General features: G+C 45.5%; 1 protein-coding gene across 2 annotated transcripts in view; it reads left to right on the top strand.

The window, feature by feature from the left end:
* Positions 1-4,173: 4,173 nt before the first annotated feature.
* The window catches only part of itga2b (integrin, alpha 2b), a 28,716-nt gene continuing 14,231 nt past the window's right edge, over positions 4,174-18,658 (top strand). The window contains exons 1-31 of one of the 2 annotated variants that reach the window (XM_072368011.1): positions 4,174-4,346; positions 4,662-4,789; positions 4,964-5,064; positions 5,182-5,347; positions 5,421-5,470; positions 5,556-5,601; positions 5,795-5,914; positions 6,104-6,148; positions 6,597-6,640; positions 6,824-6,889; positions 6,971-7,023; positions 7,115-7,187; positions 7,354-7,489; positions 7,560-7,742; positions 7,826-7,871; positions 8,027-8,128; positions 9,471-9,526; positions 9,600-9,751; positions 9,913-10,026; positions 10,197-10,264; positions 10,382-10,517; positions 10,608-10,700; positions 14,074-14,153; positions 14,226-14,306; positions 14,390-14,495; positions 14,715-14,870; positions 16,305-16,391; positions 16,584-16,703; positions 16,831-16,932; positions 17,147-17,269; positions 17,554-18,047. In XM_072368011.1, coding sequence (XP_072224112.1) covers positions 4,204-4,346; positions 4,662-4,789; positions 4,964-5,064; positions 5,182-5,347; positions 5,421-5,470; positions 5,556-5,601; positions 5,795-5,914; positions 6,104-6,148; positions 6,597-6,640; positions 6,824-6,889; positions 6,971-7,023; positions 7,115-7,187; positions 7,354-7,489; positions 7,560-7,742; positions 7,826-7,871; positions 8,027-8,128; positions 9,471-9,526; positions 9,600-9,751; positions 9,913-10,026; positions 10,197-10,264; positions 10,382-10,517; positions 10,608-10,700; positions 14,074-14,153; positions 14,226-14,306; positions 14,390-14,495; positions 14,715-14,870; positions 16,305-16,391; positions 16,584-16,703; positions 16,831-16,932; positions 17,147-17,269; positions 17,554-17,622 — 3,045 coding nt within the window. In that variant the 5' untranslated portion in view covers positions 4,174-4,203 and the 3' untranslated portion in view covers positions 17,623-18,047. Of the gene's footprint in view, positions 4,347-4,661; positions 4,790-4,963; positions 5,065-5,181; positions 5,348-5,420; positions 5,471-5,555; positions 5,602-5,794; positions 5,915-6,103; positions 6,149-6,596; positions 6,641-6,823; positions 6,890-6,970; positions 7,024-7,114; positions 7,188-7,353; positions 7,490-7,559; positions 7,743-7,825; positions 7,872-8,026; positions 8,129-9,470; positions 9,527-9,599; positions 9,752-9,912; positions 10,027-10,196; positions 10,265-10,381; positions 10,518-10,607; positions 10,701-14,073; positions 14,154-14,225; positions 14,307-14,389; positions 14,496-14,714; positions 14,871-16,304; positions 16,392-16,583; positions 16,704-16,830; positions 16,933-17,146; positions 17,270-17,553; positions 18,048-18,658 lie in introns of those variants that run through there. The other variant, XM_072368012.1, reaches the window with a different exon arrangement.

Below are 18,658 nucleotides of genomic sequence, written 5' to 3'. Positions count from 1 at the left end.
TTACATCTGAGGGTGGAGGGTCGTGTTGAGGAATCAGCCTCTTCTTTTGCTCCATCTCTCTGGACTCGTCCCCATTCGGTGCAGATGTTTCAGTGGGCGGAGCTAATGCTTATGTAAAAACAACAGACCTTTAGCTGTAGAGCTTCAGGGATCCCAGGAGCTTTGTAGCTGCCCCTGGTCGGCTCTACCCTGGCATGTTGCTGCTGCTGAGGGGCCAGAATACTTTCCCTTTGAGTTTCAACAGCATTTTGCTGTATTTCATCATAATTATATCTAACAGTTAGTTTTACTTCCTCACGTGTAAACGAACAGTTAATGGATCCATCTCACCAATAACAGGTAACTGCAGATTAATATGATAAAATGGTAAATCTGACAACAACACAGGCACACTGAGGGAAAACTGACAGATTTAAAGTTACGAATGAATTAACTCACATTTTAGTTCATTGTACCAACGTCTAAAGTAACTCACCTCGTTCTGTGTTCTGTGTGATCTCAGATAATCCCTGATACCTTGGTTAGGAAATGTGTCCCTCTGAGTTCTGATAATGATGGTCCACTAATAGAATATACTGATGTAGAAGAGATATTTCCATGACATATAAAAGAAATTACTGCATCAAAGTCCCAGCGCTGGGCCCTGATGGTGCTTCTCTCTCAACTTGCAAAGCAAAACAATATAAAGCAAATTAAGTCAACTTTATTTTACTAATCAAACATGCAAATTAGTTCATACACAGACATGTACACGTGCATTCAAGGTGTTCCACTTTGGCTCCAAAAAGTACAGTAAATACACTTCAAATTCTACTTTTTTACCATTTAATTACGAGTAGAATATGCCGAGAACAAAACCTCAGGTTAATTCATCATTAATACAAGTTTAGTACGGATCTGTCTGACTGCAGCTACACTCTGTTATGATCAGATTTGATATATCTGACGCATTTATTTCTAATCCGGGCATGAGTGGCACAGACAGGCCACAGCTGAGGAAGATTCCTGTGCGCAAAACTGTGAAACACGAACGAGGGAACAACCTGCTCCCCCATGCTGAACTTCACCTTTTCTTTTTCTAATTTTACAGATCTCCGTCTCCCCCCTGACTTTCACTTAAACTCTGACACAGATGAGAGGTTATGACGTCACATCCTTTAATCTTACCACAGCTGCCTCCGTCTGTAATCAGCAGCAGAAGCGCAATCAGCGGAGTCCAGGACGGAAACATCTCCTTATAAATGAATAAAAACAGCCAAAACCACCATAAATAACAGAAAACACTTTAAAAACCAATAAAAGAGTCAGTCAGTCGGGTGGAAATCCAACAGTTTAGCGCTGGAAACGAAAGAGAAAGTAAAGATGAGAAATATAATCATTTATAATTATAATTTAATTTATAATATAAATTTTTACATAAATTAAATTTTTAAATATAAATATTTACTTTTACATTAATGCATTTACCAGGCGCCTTTTTTATTCCTTAATAAAAAGGAGCAGATTTTATCTTTTTGTGTTCCGTCGCAACGAAATTCAGTTTTATTCTCAGTTAAAATGAGTTCAAATCAACATGAGACACTAAATTAAAACAGACAAAGGAAGGAAAAATGTTACATAGAATATATGTTGATAGTTTTTCTCTTTAACAGCGTGTAAAGTGCATGTTACCTCGCAATAACGCTGTATTTCCTGGACCAGCTGCATGCAGAGTGCGCAACACTCAGCTGAAGCTGATTCTCAAATGAAAGTGATGCGCATAACGGACCATTTCAGAGTTTTTTTGGCATGCAGATCAGCCTGTATTAGGTCCTGTATGAAAACCACAACTGTAAGGCAGGTCAAATCTGTCTTTTAATGGCTCTATATCTTCTGTAGAGTAACTGGGTCCAGATTTGATCAGTCCTACTGTTGTGGTTTTCATACAGGACCTAATGTAAGCAAAATTAAAAAATTAAAAAAGCGCATCACTTTAATTTGTGAACTGGAAGTTAACTTCAGCTGCAGTTTGTGCACTCAGCACTTTATAAGCTGATCCAGGAAATACATCATTATTCCAAGTTATTGTGTGGGAACACAAAAATAAAAAATCTCCCCATGTCCCTTAAGGGGCTCCGTAGTTAACAGATTTAAATTTTTGTTGCTTTTAGAAAAAAATTCGGTCACACTCCTCCTGACTGAATAGTGTCCATTTACTTACTCTAGATGGTATTTCTTTGGCTTCTTGTCCTACAGTGAGGAACCTTTGAGTTATTTCTGACCAGGATCTGTCCTCTGACTCTAATATAAAACAGGTTTCTGCCTTCTTTCACCTTCGTAATATTGTTAAAATCAGGAACATCCAGAGAAACTGCTCCATGCATCTGTTCCTTCAGGACTGAACTACTGTGATTCTTTATTATTGTTCTGTCCCACAGACTCTCTGAAAAGCCTCCAGCTGATCCAAAACCCTGCAGCCAGAGTTCTGATGAGATCTAACAGCAGAGATCATGTTTCTCCAGTTTTAGCTTCTCTTCATTGGCTCCCTGTTAGATTCAGAGTAGAATTTAAGGTTCTTCTCCTCACATATAAAGCTCTTAATGACCGAGCTCCATCACATCTTAAAGATCTCACAGTTGGATATTTCCCCAACAGAGCACTTTGCTCTCAGGCTGCAGGTTTCCTTGTGGTTCCCAGAGTTTCTAAAAGCAGAATGGGAGGCAGAGCCTTCAGTTATCAGGCCCCTAAAAGCAGAATGGGAGGCAGAGCCTTCAGTTATCAGGCCCCTAAAAGCAGAATGGGAGGCAGAGCCTTCAGTTATCAGGCCCCTAAAAGCAGAATGGGAGGCAGACCCTTCAGTTATCAGGCCCCTAAAAGCAGAATGGGAGGCAGAGCCTTCAGTTACCAGGCCCCTAAAAGCAGAATGGGAGGCAGAGCCTTCAGTTATCAGGCCCCTAAAAGCAGAATGGGAGGCAGAGCCTTCAGTTATCAGGCCCCTAAAAGCAGTATGGGAGGCAGAGCCTTCAGTTATCAGGCCCCTAAAAGCAGAATGGGAGGCAGAGCCTTCAGTTATCAGGCCCCTAAAAGCAGAATGGGAGGCAGAGCCTACAGTTATCAGGCCCCTAAAAGCAGAATGGGAGGCAGAGCCTTCAGTTATCAGGCCCCTAAAAGCAGAATGGGAGGCAGAGCCTTCAGTTATCAGGCCCCTAAAAGCAGAATGGGAGGCAGAGCCTTCAGTTATCAGGCCCCTAAAAGCAGAATGGGAGGCAGAGCCTTCAGTTATCAGGCCCCTAAAAGCAGAATGGGAGGCAGAGCCTTCAGTTATCAGGCCCCTAAAAGCAGAATGGGAGGCAGAGCCTTCAGTTATCAGGCCCCTCTCTGTGGAACCAGCTGCCAGTTTGGCTTCAGGAAGCAGACACCCTCTCTACCTTTAAGATCAGGCTGAAACTTTCAGTCTGTTGGAATTTAATGAATTGGATTCTAATTTACTTGAATTGAACTGTATCTCTGAAGTTCCTTGAGATGACATTTGTTATAATTTGGTGCTTTATAAATAAAATTGATTTGAATTGAACTGAGAGGGCTGATTCCTACAAAAACCTCACAAAACAGCAGAATGTTGCAGCTTTTGAGTCCTCATGTGTTCTTGAGTTAGTACTTTCAGCTCTTGTTGCTGTCAGATATTCTCTTTGTCCTGGTCTTGACTTGATATTTCTGTGTCTTCAAACTGTCTCCTGCGATGTATGTGGCTCTGAAACAGGAAGAAACACCAGAGTCACAGAACAGATCAGCCTCAGTGATGCTCATCAAACTGAGAAAATTACATAAAACCAATGAAACTGAATCAAATCATTCTGGTTTCCAAGCTTTTCCACCTCAGACCGGTACGACAGCAGCAGCAGATGTTACCAGTGTTCACGGGTCAGAAACGACACTGAGTGACAGAAAGTGGCGCGAGCGTTTTCCAGGATGTCCTTGAACTCACCACAAACAAAAATAAAACTCCAGAGAAACAGATAAACAGACTTTTATCTGGAAGGAAATAGGAAACAGCAGCTCAGTGTGGTTAAACTGACACTGCAAGCTGTCAATCACCACACACACACGCGCGCGCGCACACACATGCACACACACACATTTAGTGTCATTTAGGCGGGTTCATATACGGACAACTCTTCAGTCTTCATTCAGACACTCAGTGAGACGGACGGACGGACAGGTGTGATGTGTGTGCTCAGGTGTGTGCGCGTGCTGCTGTGCGCGACCCTGAGTGTGTGTCTGAACCTGCTGGATGAAGCTGTGATTTTCAGCGGACCGACAGGAAGTCTGTTCGGGTTTTCTGTCGACTTCCACACCGTCAACAACAAGTAAGTTCACCAAAGGCTCTGAAGTTAAAGGGAGCAGATCCTCTGTCAGGTCTCAGGTTTTATGGATCAGGTTACAATAAAAACACCTGGTCCTAAACAGGTGTTAAAATGAGGTGAGTCCAGCCTCAGATTAACAACACATGACCTCATTTTAACACCTGGTGAGGACCTGTTCTGATGTGTAAACCCCAGAAAGAAGGTGTATTTTAGGAAGGTCAGTGAGGACTTTCTTCTTCACAGCACCTGTAACAGGTGAGTTACCTCAGGTAAAGTCCCCCGGTGTCGTTCTGACCAGAGAACCTTCTGTCTCTGCAGGTCTTATGTTGTGGTTGGAGCTCCCAAAGCCAACACCAGCCAACCAAGAGTGACGGAGGGAGGGGGCGTGTTCATGTGCCCCTGGTCACCTGGAGGAACCTGTGACATCATTGACTTTGACCTGAAAGGTGAGGTTTTATTTAGTCTGCTCCTGTTTCATTGTCACACCTGTTGTACTTTCACACCTGTTTCCCTGTCACACCTGTAGTATTTTCACACCTGTTTTACTGTCACACCTGTCTTACTTTCACACCTGCTTTACTGTCCCACCTGTCGTTCTGTTGTCCCTTTGCCTTTTGCAGGTGATCAGGTCCACAGCAGTTCGGGTCTGTTGTTTCACTCCTTTAAGAGTCACCAGTGGTTTGGAGCTTCTGTCCGCTCAGTCAGCAGCACACACCTACTGGTACGAACACACCTGCCACCTGCAGAAAGCTCAGTCCATGAAAATCTCATCAGCAGTTACACTTGTGCTGTTTATGAGGGAAAGAAATGACTCAGTGTGAGCATCTCTACCTGACAGGCATGTGCGCCGCTCTTCCACTGGAACGTTCAAAGAGGAGGGGCGGAGTCAGGGAAAACACCTGTGGGGAACTGCCTTTTACTGGACCACAAGACAGGAAACTCCACCCCATTCTCTCCCTGCAGACAAAACACGATGGAGCACGAATACAAGCTCAACCACTACAGTGAGACAAACAGACAGATGAGCAGATAGATGGACACTTTCTGAAAGTCTAACTTCTGTTTGTTGTTGATCAGTTAACGACCAGCGCTACTGTGAGGTCGGCTTCAGCGTTGACATCACCAAGGTGACCTGGTGGTGCGGGCAGAGTCTCTCTCGTGTGACATCACAGCGTGACCCCATAATGCTCACACCGGTTCTCTGTGTTGCAGGAGGGCCAACTGGTGCTCGGAGCTCCAGGAAGTTTCTTCTTCCAGGGTGAGGCAGACGCCTGCTGGTCACCGACTGTAACTACATCAGACTAAAGATTTAAATTTACTGTTTTGTTTAGTTGGGAAGAATTTCTTTCAGGGTGAATGATGCACCGCTGCACAATCAAGACTTAATCCACCAGTCATAACCAGTGTTTACCAGTCTAAACCAGACATCATCACTACCATTTGGATTTTAGGCCAGGTCTTCTCAGTGCCTGCCAGTGACATCATCAACAGTGGGAGGAGCAATGAACCAATCCAGTATATGGCAGGTGTCCACCAATCAATTGAGGAGAGAAATTATGATGTTTACAGAGGTGAGTGGAAGATCACACACTATTTATCAAGAGGTCCAACACAGCAGAAATGTGTGTTTGCTAACATGCAGAAATCTCATCCACTGGTCCTAAAACCAAACATGAGTCTGACATTTGTTATCACTTACTTTGGTTTCATGTTCATTTCTAAAATCAGTCAACCGGGTTCTGTATGTGTCTGTGTGGCAGGTTACTCTGTGGCCAGTGGTCTGCTGACTGGAGACTCTACACCAGGTCGGATCTGATCTAATCTGATCTAATCTAATCTAATCTAATCTGATCGATCTGATCTGATCTGATCTGATCTAATCTAATCTAATCTAATCTAATCTAATCTAATCTAATCTAATCTAATCTAATCTAATCTAATCTAATCTAATCTAATCTAATCTAATCTAATCTAATCTAATCTAATCTAATCTAATCTAATCTCATGTCTGATCTCTAATCTAATCTCATGTCTAATCTAATCTAATCTCATGTCTAATCTAATCTAATCTAATCTAATCTAATCTAATCTAATCTAATCTGATCTGATCTGATCTATTATTTAGTCTAGTCTCGTCTAATCTCTTGTCTCATCTAGTCTGATCCAATCTAGATTGTGGAGTCTAGTTAAGTCTCATCTCATCTCTTCTGATCCAAGCCAATCTGATCAAACCTTTTTGTGTTTATGTGTCAGATTATCTTGTCGGTGTTCCAAATGACAGAAACACAGCAGGAACGGTAAATTTCTATTGCTTTGATGGTAATCTACTGCCGTCTTCTACTTTAGGGATAATCTCAGTTTCTCTGCACCACTCTGGCTGATTCTGTGGGATAAACTGAGTTCATTTCAATCAAAGTATCTGTGAATCATGTTTAACATGAGAAGTTCAGAGGAAGAATGATCCTGTCCATCTTTACCAGGTGAAGATCTATGACGGCAAAAGCAGCGTATATCTGAGAGTTCACCACACCTTCCTGGGAGCGCAGGTGAACATTTAAACCCTACATCCTTACTGTCTGGGTGTTAACCGACTGAATATGGCCCTGAGGAGTGTCTGTCTCCTGCAGGTGGCGTCATACTTTGGGCACAGTGTGGCTGTGGGTGACATTAACAGTGATGGGTGAGAACAGAGTTCAGTCACTTTCAGACATCAGAACAGACTCTTGTCCCCTCTGTAAAAGTGGAGCCTGTTTGTCTTTGTGGTTCTGCAGACTGGACGACGTCTTGGTCGGAGCTCCTCTCTTCATGGACAGAGTGATGGAGCAGCTGCAGGAGAGAGGACAGGTCTGAGAATCCCGCCTTTGTCTTTGCTGGGTGTTAGAGTCCCAAAAAAACCCTCGAACACCTCCATTGGTGTTTTTATCCAGTCAGACTGCTGAGTTTGTTGTTGGCTTTGGTGGCAGGAGTGACTTTCATCGGGAACTCTCACGGTATTCCTTCATTTGTTCAGGTGCTTTTGTACCTGCAGAGAAGAAACGCCCCCTTCACTTCCAAGCCTGACCAATCACTGATTGGCCCCTCCCTGTATGGGCGGTTTGGCTCCGCCCTCGCTGTGCTGGGTGACCTGGACATGGACGGTTATCAAGGTGTGGACTAGTTAAAAAGCTAGTTAAAAAGCCTCTCCACCTGCACATCATTAACTGTGTCTCTGCACAGATGTTGCTGTCGGGGCCCCCTGGTCAGGGGACAGTGGGAGGGGCCAGGTGTTCATTTACCTGGGTAAAAGCGACGGTCTGTCAGCCACTCCCTCGCAGGTGATTGACAGCCCGTTACCGGGAAGGACAGCGTTTGGTTTCACTCTGCGTTCGGGGGCTGACATAGATTCAAACGGATACCCAGGTACATTCAGGAGATACGCAGCAGATCGATCAATAAGGACAAATAGATAATCAATTCTCACCTGCTTTCTGTGTCTCTTGTAGATCTGCTGGTTGGTGCATGGGCAGCAGACCGAGCATTTGTCTACAGGTGAGAAGTCACTTATTTCACCATTCTGCCATCTGAAGAAGGGATTTCTGTTGAATATGGACTAAAATGCGATAGTTAGTCACAGGAAACCGATCTTAGACAGTTTCTCCTCCAGAACCACAACACAGAACTGTAACATTCAACTTTGTGTTCAGGTCTCAGGCTGTGATCCGACCCAAAGTCTCCGTCTCTCTGCTGCCGGACTTCCTGAATCCAGACGTGAAACTGTGTCACAGGGGAAAGACGCCCGTGTCCTGGTAACTAACCCTTAAAATGTTCACCAGCCACTGATTTCAAACAGTTCCCAACTATCTCAGGTTCTGGTTCAAGTTGTGGTGGTTAGCACTGTCGCCTCACAGCAAGAGGGTTACTGGTTCGAATCCCGGCCAGGGCCTTTCTGTGTGGGGTTAGCCTGTTCTCCCCATGTATGGATGGGTTCTCTCTGGGTACTCTGGCTTCCTGCCACCCTCCAAAACAATTAAAACTTTCCAGAGGAGTGAGTGTGCATTGTTTTTTGGCCCTGTGTGGCATTGGAAAACCACATCTCACCCAATGGCAGCAAGGATAGGCTCCAGCACCCTGAATGGCATGAAGCAGGTAAAGCAAATGAATGGATGGATGGTTCCACTCCAGAGCCAGTTCAATTTTAGAGCTTTTGGGGTGGCAATCCCATCATAAGCATCCCATATAACGAGAAACATCGCCAGAGTCCAAATATTCTGATTGAAAATAACTTTAGAACCTTCTGAGATGAGGTTGCTGAGGAGTCTTTAGTTGTTTAGTTTCATAGAGTTCTGGCTCTGATGCTGCTGTCCAAACAGATGGCTGTAAAGCAGATTGAACTCTCCACCACAGACTTGTAGAAGGCACTGAAGGACCTAAGATTCTTTAAAAGGTACAGTCTGTTCTGTTCCTTCCTGTGTATTTCCAGTTCAGTCTGTTGTCCAGGTGAACAGCAAGGTTTCTGTAGTACTCCACCATCTCCATCTCTTCACCCAAGAAAGACGTTATGTTTCCATCCTTTAACACTGAGCAGTATTTAGCAACCCCAGTGTAAACAGGGCTTCTAAAGGCTGAGAATGATTCATAAACATTATCAAATGGTCTCATTTGATACTGGGAGGCCACTTAGGAAGTTGACCAGAAAGAAGAGAAAGGTCCATTGGGAGTTTACCAGATAACCAACTAATAAAGAAGTAAAAAGGTCAGCTGAGAACTAGCACTTTGAGCTAGTTCTCAGCTGGAACTCAGAGAAAAAGACGCCCCCTGCCCCTTTCTTTGGGCACATCCTACTGGGAGGAGACCCCAGGGCAGAACGCCTCAGGATCCCCCAGGAGGAGCTGGAGAGTGTCACTGGGGAGGTCTGGGTTTCCCTCTTGGACCTGTTGCCTGCACGACCCGACCTCGGATTAGCGGAATCCAATAGATGGATGATTGCTTCTTTATTCTGGTGTTTTAGAGCTTCAAACCATCAGGATGAGCACTGATTCAAAGTTTGTTGTCATTCTTTTATTGTTAAATGTCATAAATGTATCATCTTCTATTGATTATAGTGAATTGATAACAGTAAATTTGAAGGTGCTGTCTGTGTCTCTTCAGTTTTGTCATCCAGATGTGCGTCCAGGTGGCTGGTCACAGAATACCGCAGCAGACAGGTAATGTCCTCTGGTAAACTGGTCCTCACATGATGTGTAATTCACAATATTTTCTTCTGATTGGGTCCTGCAGCACTGAGTGTGGAGCTACAGCTGGACAGGATGAAGCAGCCAATGGCACGGCGAACCCTGCTGCTGTTGACCAATCAGCCGCAAGAGATAATAAATCTGGTTGTTGAGCGGGAGGTGGGCGTGGCCTGCATCAATCACACTGCCTACCTGAGGGTGAGTAACAGAACAGGTGAGTCATACCTGAGCCCGTTTAAACCGTCACGCTGTGCGGACGTTCTTATGGGGACAACAGGTGTAATGCACTCCTTTACAGGAACTTAATGTAGCATGAGCTGAAGTCATGATTACACAACTGTGTGTGTGTGTGTGTGCAGTCTGAAGAAGAAGTTCGGGATAAGCTGAGTCCTATCTTCATCACTGCTAACATCAACCTCCTCAACACTACCCAACATGCATTGCTGCATGGTCAGACACACGCGGCTGCCCAGGTTAGGTGAACACACACACATGCCCATCTAAGTGCAGTTTGTCATTCTCCATCAGTCAAAACTGTACTCTGACCCTAACCTGAAACTGAAACCAGGCGTGAACTGAGGAGCAGATAAATGTCCTCACAAGGGTGGACAGATCATCATCCTGTGTGTGTGTGTGTGTGCAGACCAGGATCATCCTGGACTGTGGGGATGACAACATCTGTATTCCTGACCTGAAGCTGAGCGCTGAGCCGTGAGTCCACTACAAACACACATCACAATGATGGCGGTCCTCACTTCAGAGGGTTTTATCCTCTGCAAAGGTCCTCACAAACCCTGAAGTACCAACAAGTGCGTGTGTGTGTGTTAGTGTGTCTAAGAGTGTGTCGGTCGGCGATGATCAGTCAGTGCTGTTGTCGGTGTCGGCCATAAACGATGGCGAAGGCGCATATGAGACCGAGCTGGTGGTTCAAATCCCCGAACACACACACTTCCAGAGCAGTCAGGTGACACAAACACACACACGAAAAGCTGACCAGAACCGGGCCTCTCGGGTTGTGTTTACAGGAAACAAATGTGTGTTTGTGTGCTCTCAGGGTGTCAACAGGCTGGTGTGTGTTCAGAGGAAAGACAACCAGACGGTGGTGGTCACATGTGACCTCGGGAACCCCATGAGAGAAGGGCACGCCGTGAGTGATTCTTCCTGTTCACGGTTTCTGAACTGTGGCCGACTCTCAGCATGCGTACCTGTCTCTGCTTCTGAAACATCCAGTGGTCTATTGATTATCTAATGAAGTACCATGATAGCTGAATACTGTCCCAACTGCAACCCAACCTAGTACGGCCTAAACAGCCGGTCTGAGGCTCTAAACACTACAATACCCACAATCCTCAGCGGATGCTGCCATAGAGGAGGGATTATTGGTCACTTGTCACATTGGCAACAGGTTGATTGAGGTTTCTACCTTTAAGACAAACCTTTAATCACAAAAAGAAGCTGAGAAGCGTAGGGCTGGATAGTGTAGTGGTATGACTGCCACCTTCCATGTGGGAGACCTGGGTCCAAATCCATTAATCAAAGGCATTACCTCCAGTAGGGGTCCCTAGGCCTGACCCCTTACCCTACCTGTAAGTCGCTTTGGATAAACGCATAAACATCCTCCTCTAAAGTTTCTAATGGTCCGTGATGGTAAAAGAGGGAAGAAGAGGGAGAAGAGTTGTGCACCTGGAAGTGAAGCACAAACAGCCAGGGTGACGCCACCATACCATGTTGAGGTTAAGGTGCCAAGGTGAAGGCTTGGACCGTGAGTCATGGGACAGGGACCCTGAACCCGACCTCTATTGATTATCTAATGAAGTACCATGATAGCTGAATACTGTCCCAACTGCAACCCAACCTAGTACGGCCTAAACAGCCGGTCTGAGGCTCTAAACACTACAATACCCACAATCCTCAGCGGATGCTGCCATAGAGGAGGGATTATTGGTCACTTGTCACATTGGCAACAGGTTGATTGAGGTTTCTACCTTTAAGACAAACCTTTAATCACAAAAAGAAGCTGAGAAGCGTAGGGCTGGATAGTGTAGTGGTATGACTCCCACCTTCCATGTGGGAGACCTGGGTTCAAATCCATTAATCAAAGGCATTACCTCCAGTAGGGGTCCCTAGGCCAGACCCCTTACCCTACCTGTAAGTCGCTTTGGATAAACGCATAAACATCCTCCTCTAAAGTTTCTAATGGTCCGTGATGGTAAAAGAGGGAAGAAGAGGACCTGGAAGTGGAGCACAAACAGCCAGGGTGACGCCACCATACCATGTTGAGGTTAAGGTGCCAAGGTGAAGGCTTGGACCGTGAGTCATGGGACAGGGACCCTGAACCCGACCTCTATTGATTATCTAATGAAGTACCATGTTAGCTGAATACTGTCCCAACTGCAACCCAAGCTAGTACGGCCTAAACAGCCAGTCTGAGGCTCTAAACACCACAATACCCACAATCCTCAGCGGATGCTGCTTAGATGAGGGATTATTGGTCACGTGTCACATTGGCAACAGGTTGATTGAGGTTTCTACCTTTAAGACAAACCTTTAATCACAAAAAGAAGCTGAGAAGCGTAGGGCTGGATAGTGTAGTGGTATGACTCCCACCTTCCATGTGGGAGACCTGGGTCCAAATCCCCTGCATCAAAGGCATTACCTCCAGTAGGGGTCCCTAGGCCCTGACCCCTTACCCTACCTGTAAGTTGCTTTGGATAAACGCATAAACATCCTCCTCTAAAGTTTCTAATGGTCCGTGATGGTAAAAGAGGGAAGAAGAGGGAGAAGAGTTGTGCACCTGGAAGTGAAGCACAAACAGCCAGGGTGACGCCACCATACCATGTTGAGGTTAAGGTGCCAAGGTGAAGGCTTGGACCGTGAGTCATGGGACAGGGACCCTGAACCCGACCTCTATTGATTATCTAATGAAGTACCATGATAGCTGAATACTGTCCCAACTGCAACCCAAGCTAGTACGGCCTAAACAGCCGGTCTGAGGCTCTAAACACTACAATACCCACAATCCTCAGCGGATACTGCCATAGAGGAGGGATTATTGGTCACGTGTCACATTGGCAACAGGTTGATTGAGGTTTCTACCTTTAAGACAAACCTTTAATCACAAAAAGAAGCTGAGAAGCGTAGGGCTGGATAGTGTAGTGGTATGACTGCCACCTTCCATGTGGGAGACCTGGGTTCAAATCCATTAATCAAAGGCATTACCTCCAGTAGGGGCCTTAGGCAAGACCCCCTAAAAGCATCTGCTAAATGCATAAACATAACATAACAGAAGGTAACCGCATAAAATTCCCTCCTCTAAAGTTTCTAATGGTCCGTGATGGTAAAGCCTGACCCTCGCTGCTACCACCAGAGGAGGGAAGAAGAGGACCTGGAAGTGAAGCACAAACAGCCAGGGTGACGCCACCATACCATGTTGAGGATTAGGTTTTATCCTGGATTAGGATATTAAGGTGAAGGCTTGGACCGTGAGTCATGGGACAGGGACCCTGAACCCGACCTCCACCCTGGTGTCATGCCTGGTATAGGAAGTATAGCATCGAAGCAGGCGGCAGTGGATAGGGAGGAAGAAGTGGTTTAACCATGGGGCGCTACTCTTCAGATGACAACCATCATACCCCTCCTGGTGGTGGTGGCTGGCAACGGTCAACAATAGAGGCGGGGAATGTAGTAGAATGTAGAAGTGTAGCCAACAATGAAGCTCTGCTGCATGTCAACACTGAGCGTGTTTACATCTTAATGACCTTTGATAAAGATAAAGAAAGGGAAGTGTGCCGTGCTGGTGGCTGCTTGGCCTCCTTTGGTGATTAGACTGTCAACACCGCCCGGTTACAGATGTGACATCATCACCCAGGTTCTCTCTCAGAGAGACTGTTGGAAAAATTATATAGTTATACTATGACAGAAGAGTCACTCCATCTGTTCACCTTCTATGATTCAAGCCAAAGTGTTTTGACTCTGGTACTAGTCTTTCCCATAATATTAACTGGTGAGAACCACCTCTTATGTTCCTTCCCATAACAAGGAATGGGGAGAGAAGCACCTTTTCTCATAACATTGTGTGATCAGCAAGCATAAACAACATAAATAGCTGGAGCACCATTTTGTCTGGGAGACAACTCTGAGCGGTCTTCCCGACAGGTTGTGTGGATTTGTGCGGACTTGTCTCTTTCTTGCAAGAAATAAATGTTTTGTGTTAATTAATCGTATCCAGCGACTCTGAGCCTAATTTTACAGAGAATTTTTCTAACAGAGACAAAGAGAGGATTTTATATAGATACTGTGACAGATGGATTGATTGGCTGGTTGATCAATAGTTTGAGCTGAGTTTCCTGCTGACACTTCATCTGGAGTCATCTGGTCTGAGCCTTTAGGTCTGAAGTCTGAAGGCTTCATGTAGCCTTTGAAGACAACTGTTCATGTTGTGATGCAGATGTTTTGGTTAAGATTATTGATCCCTAACCCTGTTAGATGACGTCATGTATGACCTCTCTGTCTGTCTATAGCTGGAGACTCGTCTCCTGTTCAGTGTCGGTCACCTGGAGGAGGTGGAGAGTCACATCACCTTCAGACTCAGAATCCGAAGGTACAAACTTGACTGTAGAATAAACCAGATGCCCATGAGTCTGACCCCCTGACCCCATGTCTGTCCGTACAGTAAGAACTCAGCGAACGCCAACAGTAACGAGGTGACGGTGACGGTTCAGGTGACAGCTGAGGCCAAGTTGGAGATCAGAGGGTACTTTTCAACAAGTCAGGTCGTTGTTCACCATCAGGGTCGATTTAAAGACTGAAGAGGTCAACATCTCTGTATGTTCACAGAGGCTCCGCCCCTCCAGACGTGGTCTTGCCTCTCCCAGACTGGCAGCCAGCAGTGCATCCTGGGAGTTTAGAGGAGGTGGGCCCACTGGTGGAGCATGTGTACGAGGTGAGTCTGACTGTCCAACACCTGATCATGAGTTGAAATATGAAACGCTCCAAAGCTGGCAGGTAAAAGTGAAAGTTAAGCTTCATGTAACTTTAAGACAGGACCTGAATCCAGCCGTACTTCCTGTACCGTGATCTCCCACACAGGAAGTTAGAAGCAGCAGGAGGTTTTCTCACACAGTCTGGTGACTAAAATGATATTGATTATGTTGTTCTGTAGCTGAGGAATCAGGGCCCAAGTTCAGTCAACGCACGGCTGACGGTGGACTTCCCCTCCACCTTAAACCGTCACTTCCTGCTCTACATCTTCTCCAATGCCTCTGAAGAGTCACTGACCTGCAGGACCCTGAACGCATCACAGATAGATCCGTTCAAGGTGAAGCACTGTACCTGTCTGTCTTTCACCTGGCTCTCTCTGTACCTGTCTGTCTTTCACCTGCCTCTCTCTGTACCTGTCTGTCTTTCACCTGCCTCTCTCTGTACCTGTCTGTCTTTCACCTGCCTCTCTCTGTACCTGTCTGTCTTTCACCTACCTCTCTCTGTACCTGTCTGTCTTTCACTTACCTCTCTCTGTACCTGTCTGTCTTTCACCTGGCTCTCTCTGTACCTGTCTGTCTTTCACCTACCTCTCTCTGTACCTGTCTGTCTTTCACCTACCTCTCTCTGTACCTGTCTGTCTTTCACCTGGCTCTCTCTGTACCTGTCTGTCTTTCACCTACCTCTCTCTGTACCTGTCTGTCTTTCACCTACCTCTCTCTGTACCTGTCTGTCTTTCACCTGGCTCTCTCTGTACCTGTCTGTCTTTCACCTGCGTCTCTCTGTACCTGTCTGTCTTTCACCTGGCTCTCTCTGTACCTGTCTGTCTTTCACCTACCTCTCTCTGTACCTGTCTGTCTTTCACCTGCCTCTCTCTGTACCTGTCTGTCTTTCACCTACCTCTCTCTGTACCTGTCTGTCTTTCACCTACCTCTCTCTGTACCTGTCTGTCTTTCACCTGCCTCTCTCTGTACCTGTCTGTCTTTCACCTACCTCTCTCTGTACCTGTCTGTCTTTCACCTGCCTCTCTCTGTACCTGTCTGTCTTTCACCTGCCTCTCTCTGTACCTGTCTGTCTTTCACCTGGCTCTCTCTGTACCTGTCTGTCTTTCACCTGCCTCTCTCTGTACCTGTCTGTCTTTCACCTACCTCTCTCTGTACCTGTCTGTCTTTCACCTACCTCTCTCTGTACCTGTCTGTCTTTCACCTGCCTCTCTCTGTACCTGTCTGTCTTTCACCTACCTCTCTCTGTACCTGTCTGTCTTTCACCTGGCTCTCTCTGTACCTGTCTGTCTTTCACCTACCTCTCTCTGTACCTGTCTGTCTTTCACGTGGCTCTCTCTGTACCTGTCTGTCTTTCACCTACCTCTCTCTGTACCTGTCTGTCTTTCACCTGCCTCTCTCTGTACCTGTCTGTCTTTCACCTGCCTCTCTCTGTACCTGTCTGTCTTTCACCTGCCTCTCTCTGTACCTGTCTGTCTTTCACCTGCCTCTCTCTGTATCTGTCTGTCTTTCACCTGCCTCTCTCTGTACCTGTCTGTCTTTCACCTGCCTCTCTCTGTACCCGTCTGTCTTTCACCTGCCTCTCTCTGTACCTGTCTGTCTTTCACCTGTCTCTCTCTGTACCTGTCTGTCTTTCACCTGCCTCTCTCTGTACCTGTCTGTCTTTCACCTGGTCCTCTCTGTACCTGTCTGTCTTTCACCTGCTCCTTTTTCACCTGTCTGTCTTTCACCTGCTTCTTTTTCACCTGTCTGTCTTCCTCACCTGTCTGCAGCTGCTGGGTAACACCTCTGACGTTGCTGCAGTTTCTCCGGTCATCCAGCAGGAGGAGACAAACTCACACAGACAAACTGTTCATGTGGTAAAAACACACAGCAACACACAGGGTAACAATCAGGGGCATCTATCCACCCAACCATTCATTCATTCATCTATCTATCTATCTATCTATCTATCTATCTATCTATCTATCTATCTATCTATCTATCTATCTATCTATCTATCTATCTATCTATCTATCTATCTATCTATCTATCTATCTATCTATCTATAGAACTGCAGCAGAGGTGAGGTGGGGTGTGTCAGGTTTGTGTGTGATGTCATGGCGTTGGGGCGGGGCTTTAGCGCAGTGGTCAGAATCTCTGCTCGGCTCTGGTTGCACACGCTCACAGAGGTAAGCACACACACACACGTGCACACACACACGTGCACACACACACACACCCACACAGTCAGAGACACACACACACACACACACCCACACAGATCAGGGTAATGACATCATCATGTGTTTCCCACAGACTCCCTACCTGAACTATGAGCTCGTTTCTTCTGCCTCCTATGATGTCATCGGTGCACCGTCGAAGGTCCAACCGCTGCTGATGGAGAGGGGACACACACAGGTACTTACACACACACACACACACGTAGGTACATGCACACGCCCACGTGCACAACACAAGAGCCTTCATCAAATCAGTAAACTCTGCAGATTGTGGGTGTAGATCTTTTATTACCTTTAGTGGCCTTTGTGTAAGTGTGTGTGTGTGCATGTGTGTGTGTGTGTGTGTGTGTGCGTGTGTGTGTGTGTGTGTGTGCATGTGTGTGTGTGTGCAGACTCAGCTCAGCGTGGTGTGGCGTCCACCTGATGGAGAGAAAGAGGTTCCCATTGGCTACGTTGTTCTGTCAATTATCTCTGGACTCCTCCTCCTCTGCCTGCTCTGCTTCGTCTTCTGGAAGGTAATCAATCAATCATCAATCAGTAGATTGGGTTGATCAGTTAGTCAGTTATCAAATCAATCGCTTGGTGAATCGGTCACACAACTAATTAGTCAGTCAATCAAATGACAAGTCATTGTGATCATAAAGAATTGAGAATTGGTTTTAAATAGAGTTTAATTCAAGTGTCAGCGGCTCAAACCAAACTCCATTCAAATTTAGTCTAATTTAAAGTTTCCTCACTTTTCAGCTTGAACATTCACCTCAAACTGTGTGTGTGTGTTTCTGTGTGTGTGTGTGTGCAGCTGGGTTTCTTTAGGCGAACTCGACCCCCCACTGATGATGATGATGATTATGATGATGATGAAGAGTAGCAACTGGCTGAGGAGAGTCAAATGACTGAATAACACAAAGTGACATGAGGCTAACCGTGACTGTTGTTTTCTTCCTGATATTTTCTGTTTGCTTGAAATAGCTGAATTATAAATAACTCAAACATCTGCAATGAGTGAAGAAGGAAGGAAAGATGAAGGGATAGAAAGAAGGATTAAAGGAGGAGGAAAGGATGGAAGGAAGGATGGAGAGAGGATAAGTGAAAGGAAGGAAGAATCCACTGAAAGAAGGGAAGAAGGAAGGATTTGTTCTGATTTTGTTAACATTCGTTTGCTTTATCAGAAAAAAACTGTTGGATTGTGATTTGATTATTAATTGTTATTCTTATTGATTATTGGACAGCTTTAGTAAACTTGTGCACTGCAACATGTTGTTTGACGATGACTTTAACATATTAAACATTTTGATGTCTAACTGAACAGCTGTTGTCTCAACTAACAGATGTTCTGAGTTCTTGGAAGCACATCTGCATCTGAGTGTGATGTCAGACTTTTTCTCACTGTCAGTTCATATCAGTCAGTTATCTCTCTGCTGACTCTCTCATTATCAGACTGATGAACATTAGAGCCAGAATCCTGCAGTAAGAGGAGTAATGTTGGTGAGAACATCAGTATTACTGTATGTGAGGAGTTGTAGTTACTGACCGTGACCACTGGAGGGCAGTGATGATCGTAGTTTCTCTGTTACAGTCCACATGATGACAATGACGGCAGCAAGCAGCAGGGGAGTCACAATGCAACAGTTAAAGTAGTTTATACAAAACATTATGTTAGAATAACCAATAAGAGCTTTTTTAAATTAAAAAGAGTGAATTTAACCGAGAAAATAAAGAAGCTGAAGAACCTTTAATCAGTTCATATCAGTCAGTTATCTCTCTGCTGACTCTCTCATTATCAGACTGATGAACATTAGAGCCAGAATCCTGCAGTAAGAGGAGTAATGTTGGTGAGAACATCAGTATTACTGTATGTGGCCATCTTCCTGTGGAATTGAGACAGAATCTGATGGTTAATGATG

The sequence above is a fragment of the Leuresthes tenuis genome, unplaced genomic scaffold (genome assembly GCF_036924035.1).
Source record: "Leuresthes tenuis unplaced genomic scaffold, fLeuTen1.0.hap1 SCAF_17, whole genome shotgun sequence".
Classification (NCBI taxonomy): Eukaryota; Metazoa; Chordata; class Actinopteri; order Atheriniformes; family Atherinopsidae; genus Leuresthes; species Leuresthes tenuis.
Note: the sequence above shows the minus strand (reverse complement) of the source record. Positions and strands in the feature narration are given on the sequence as shown.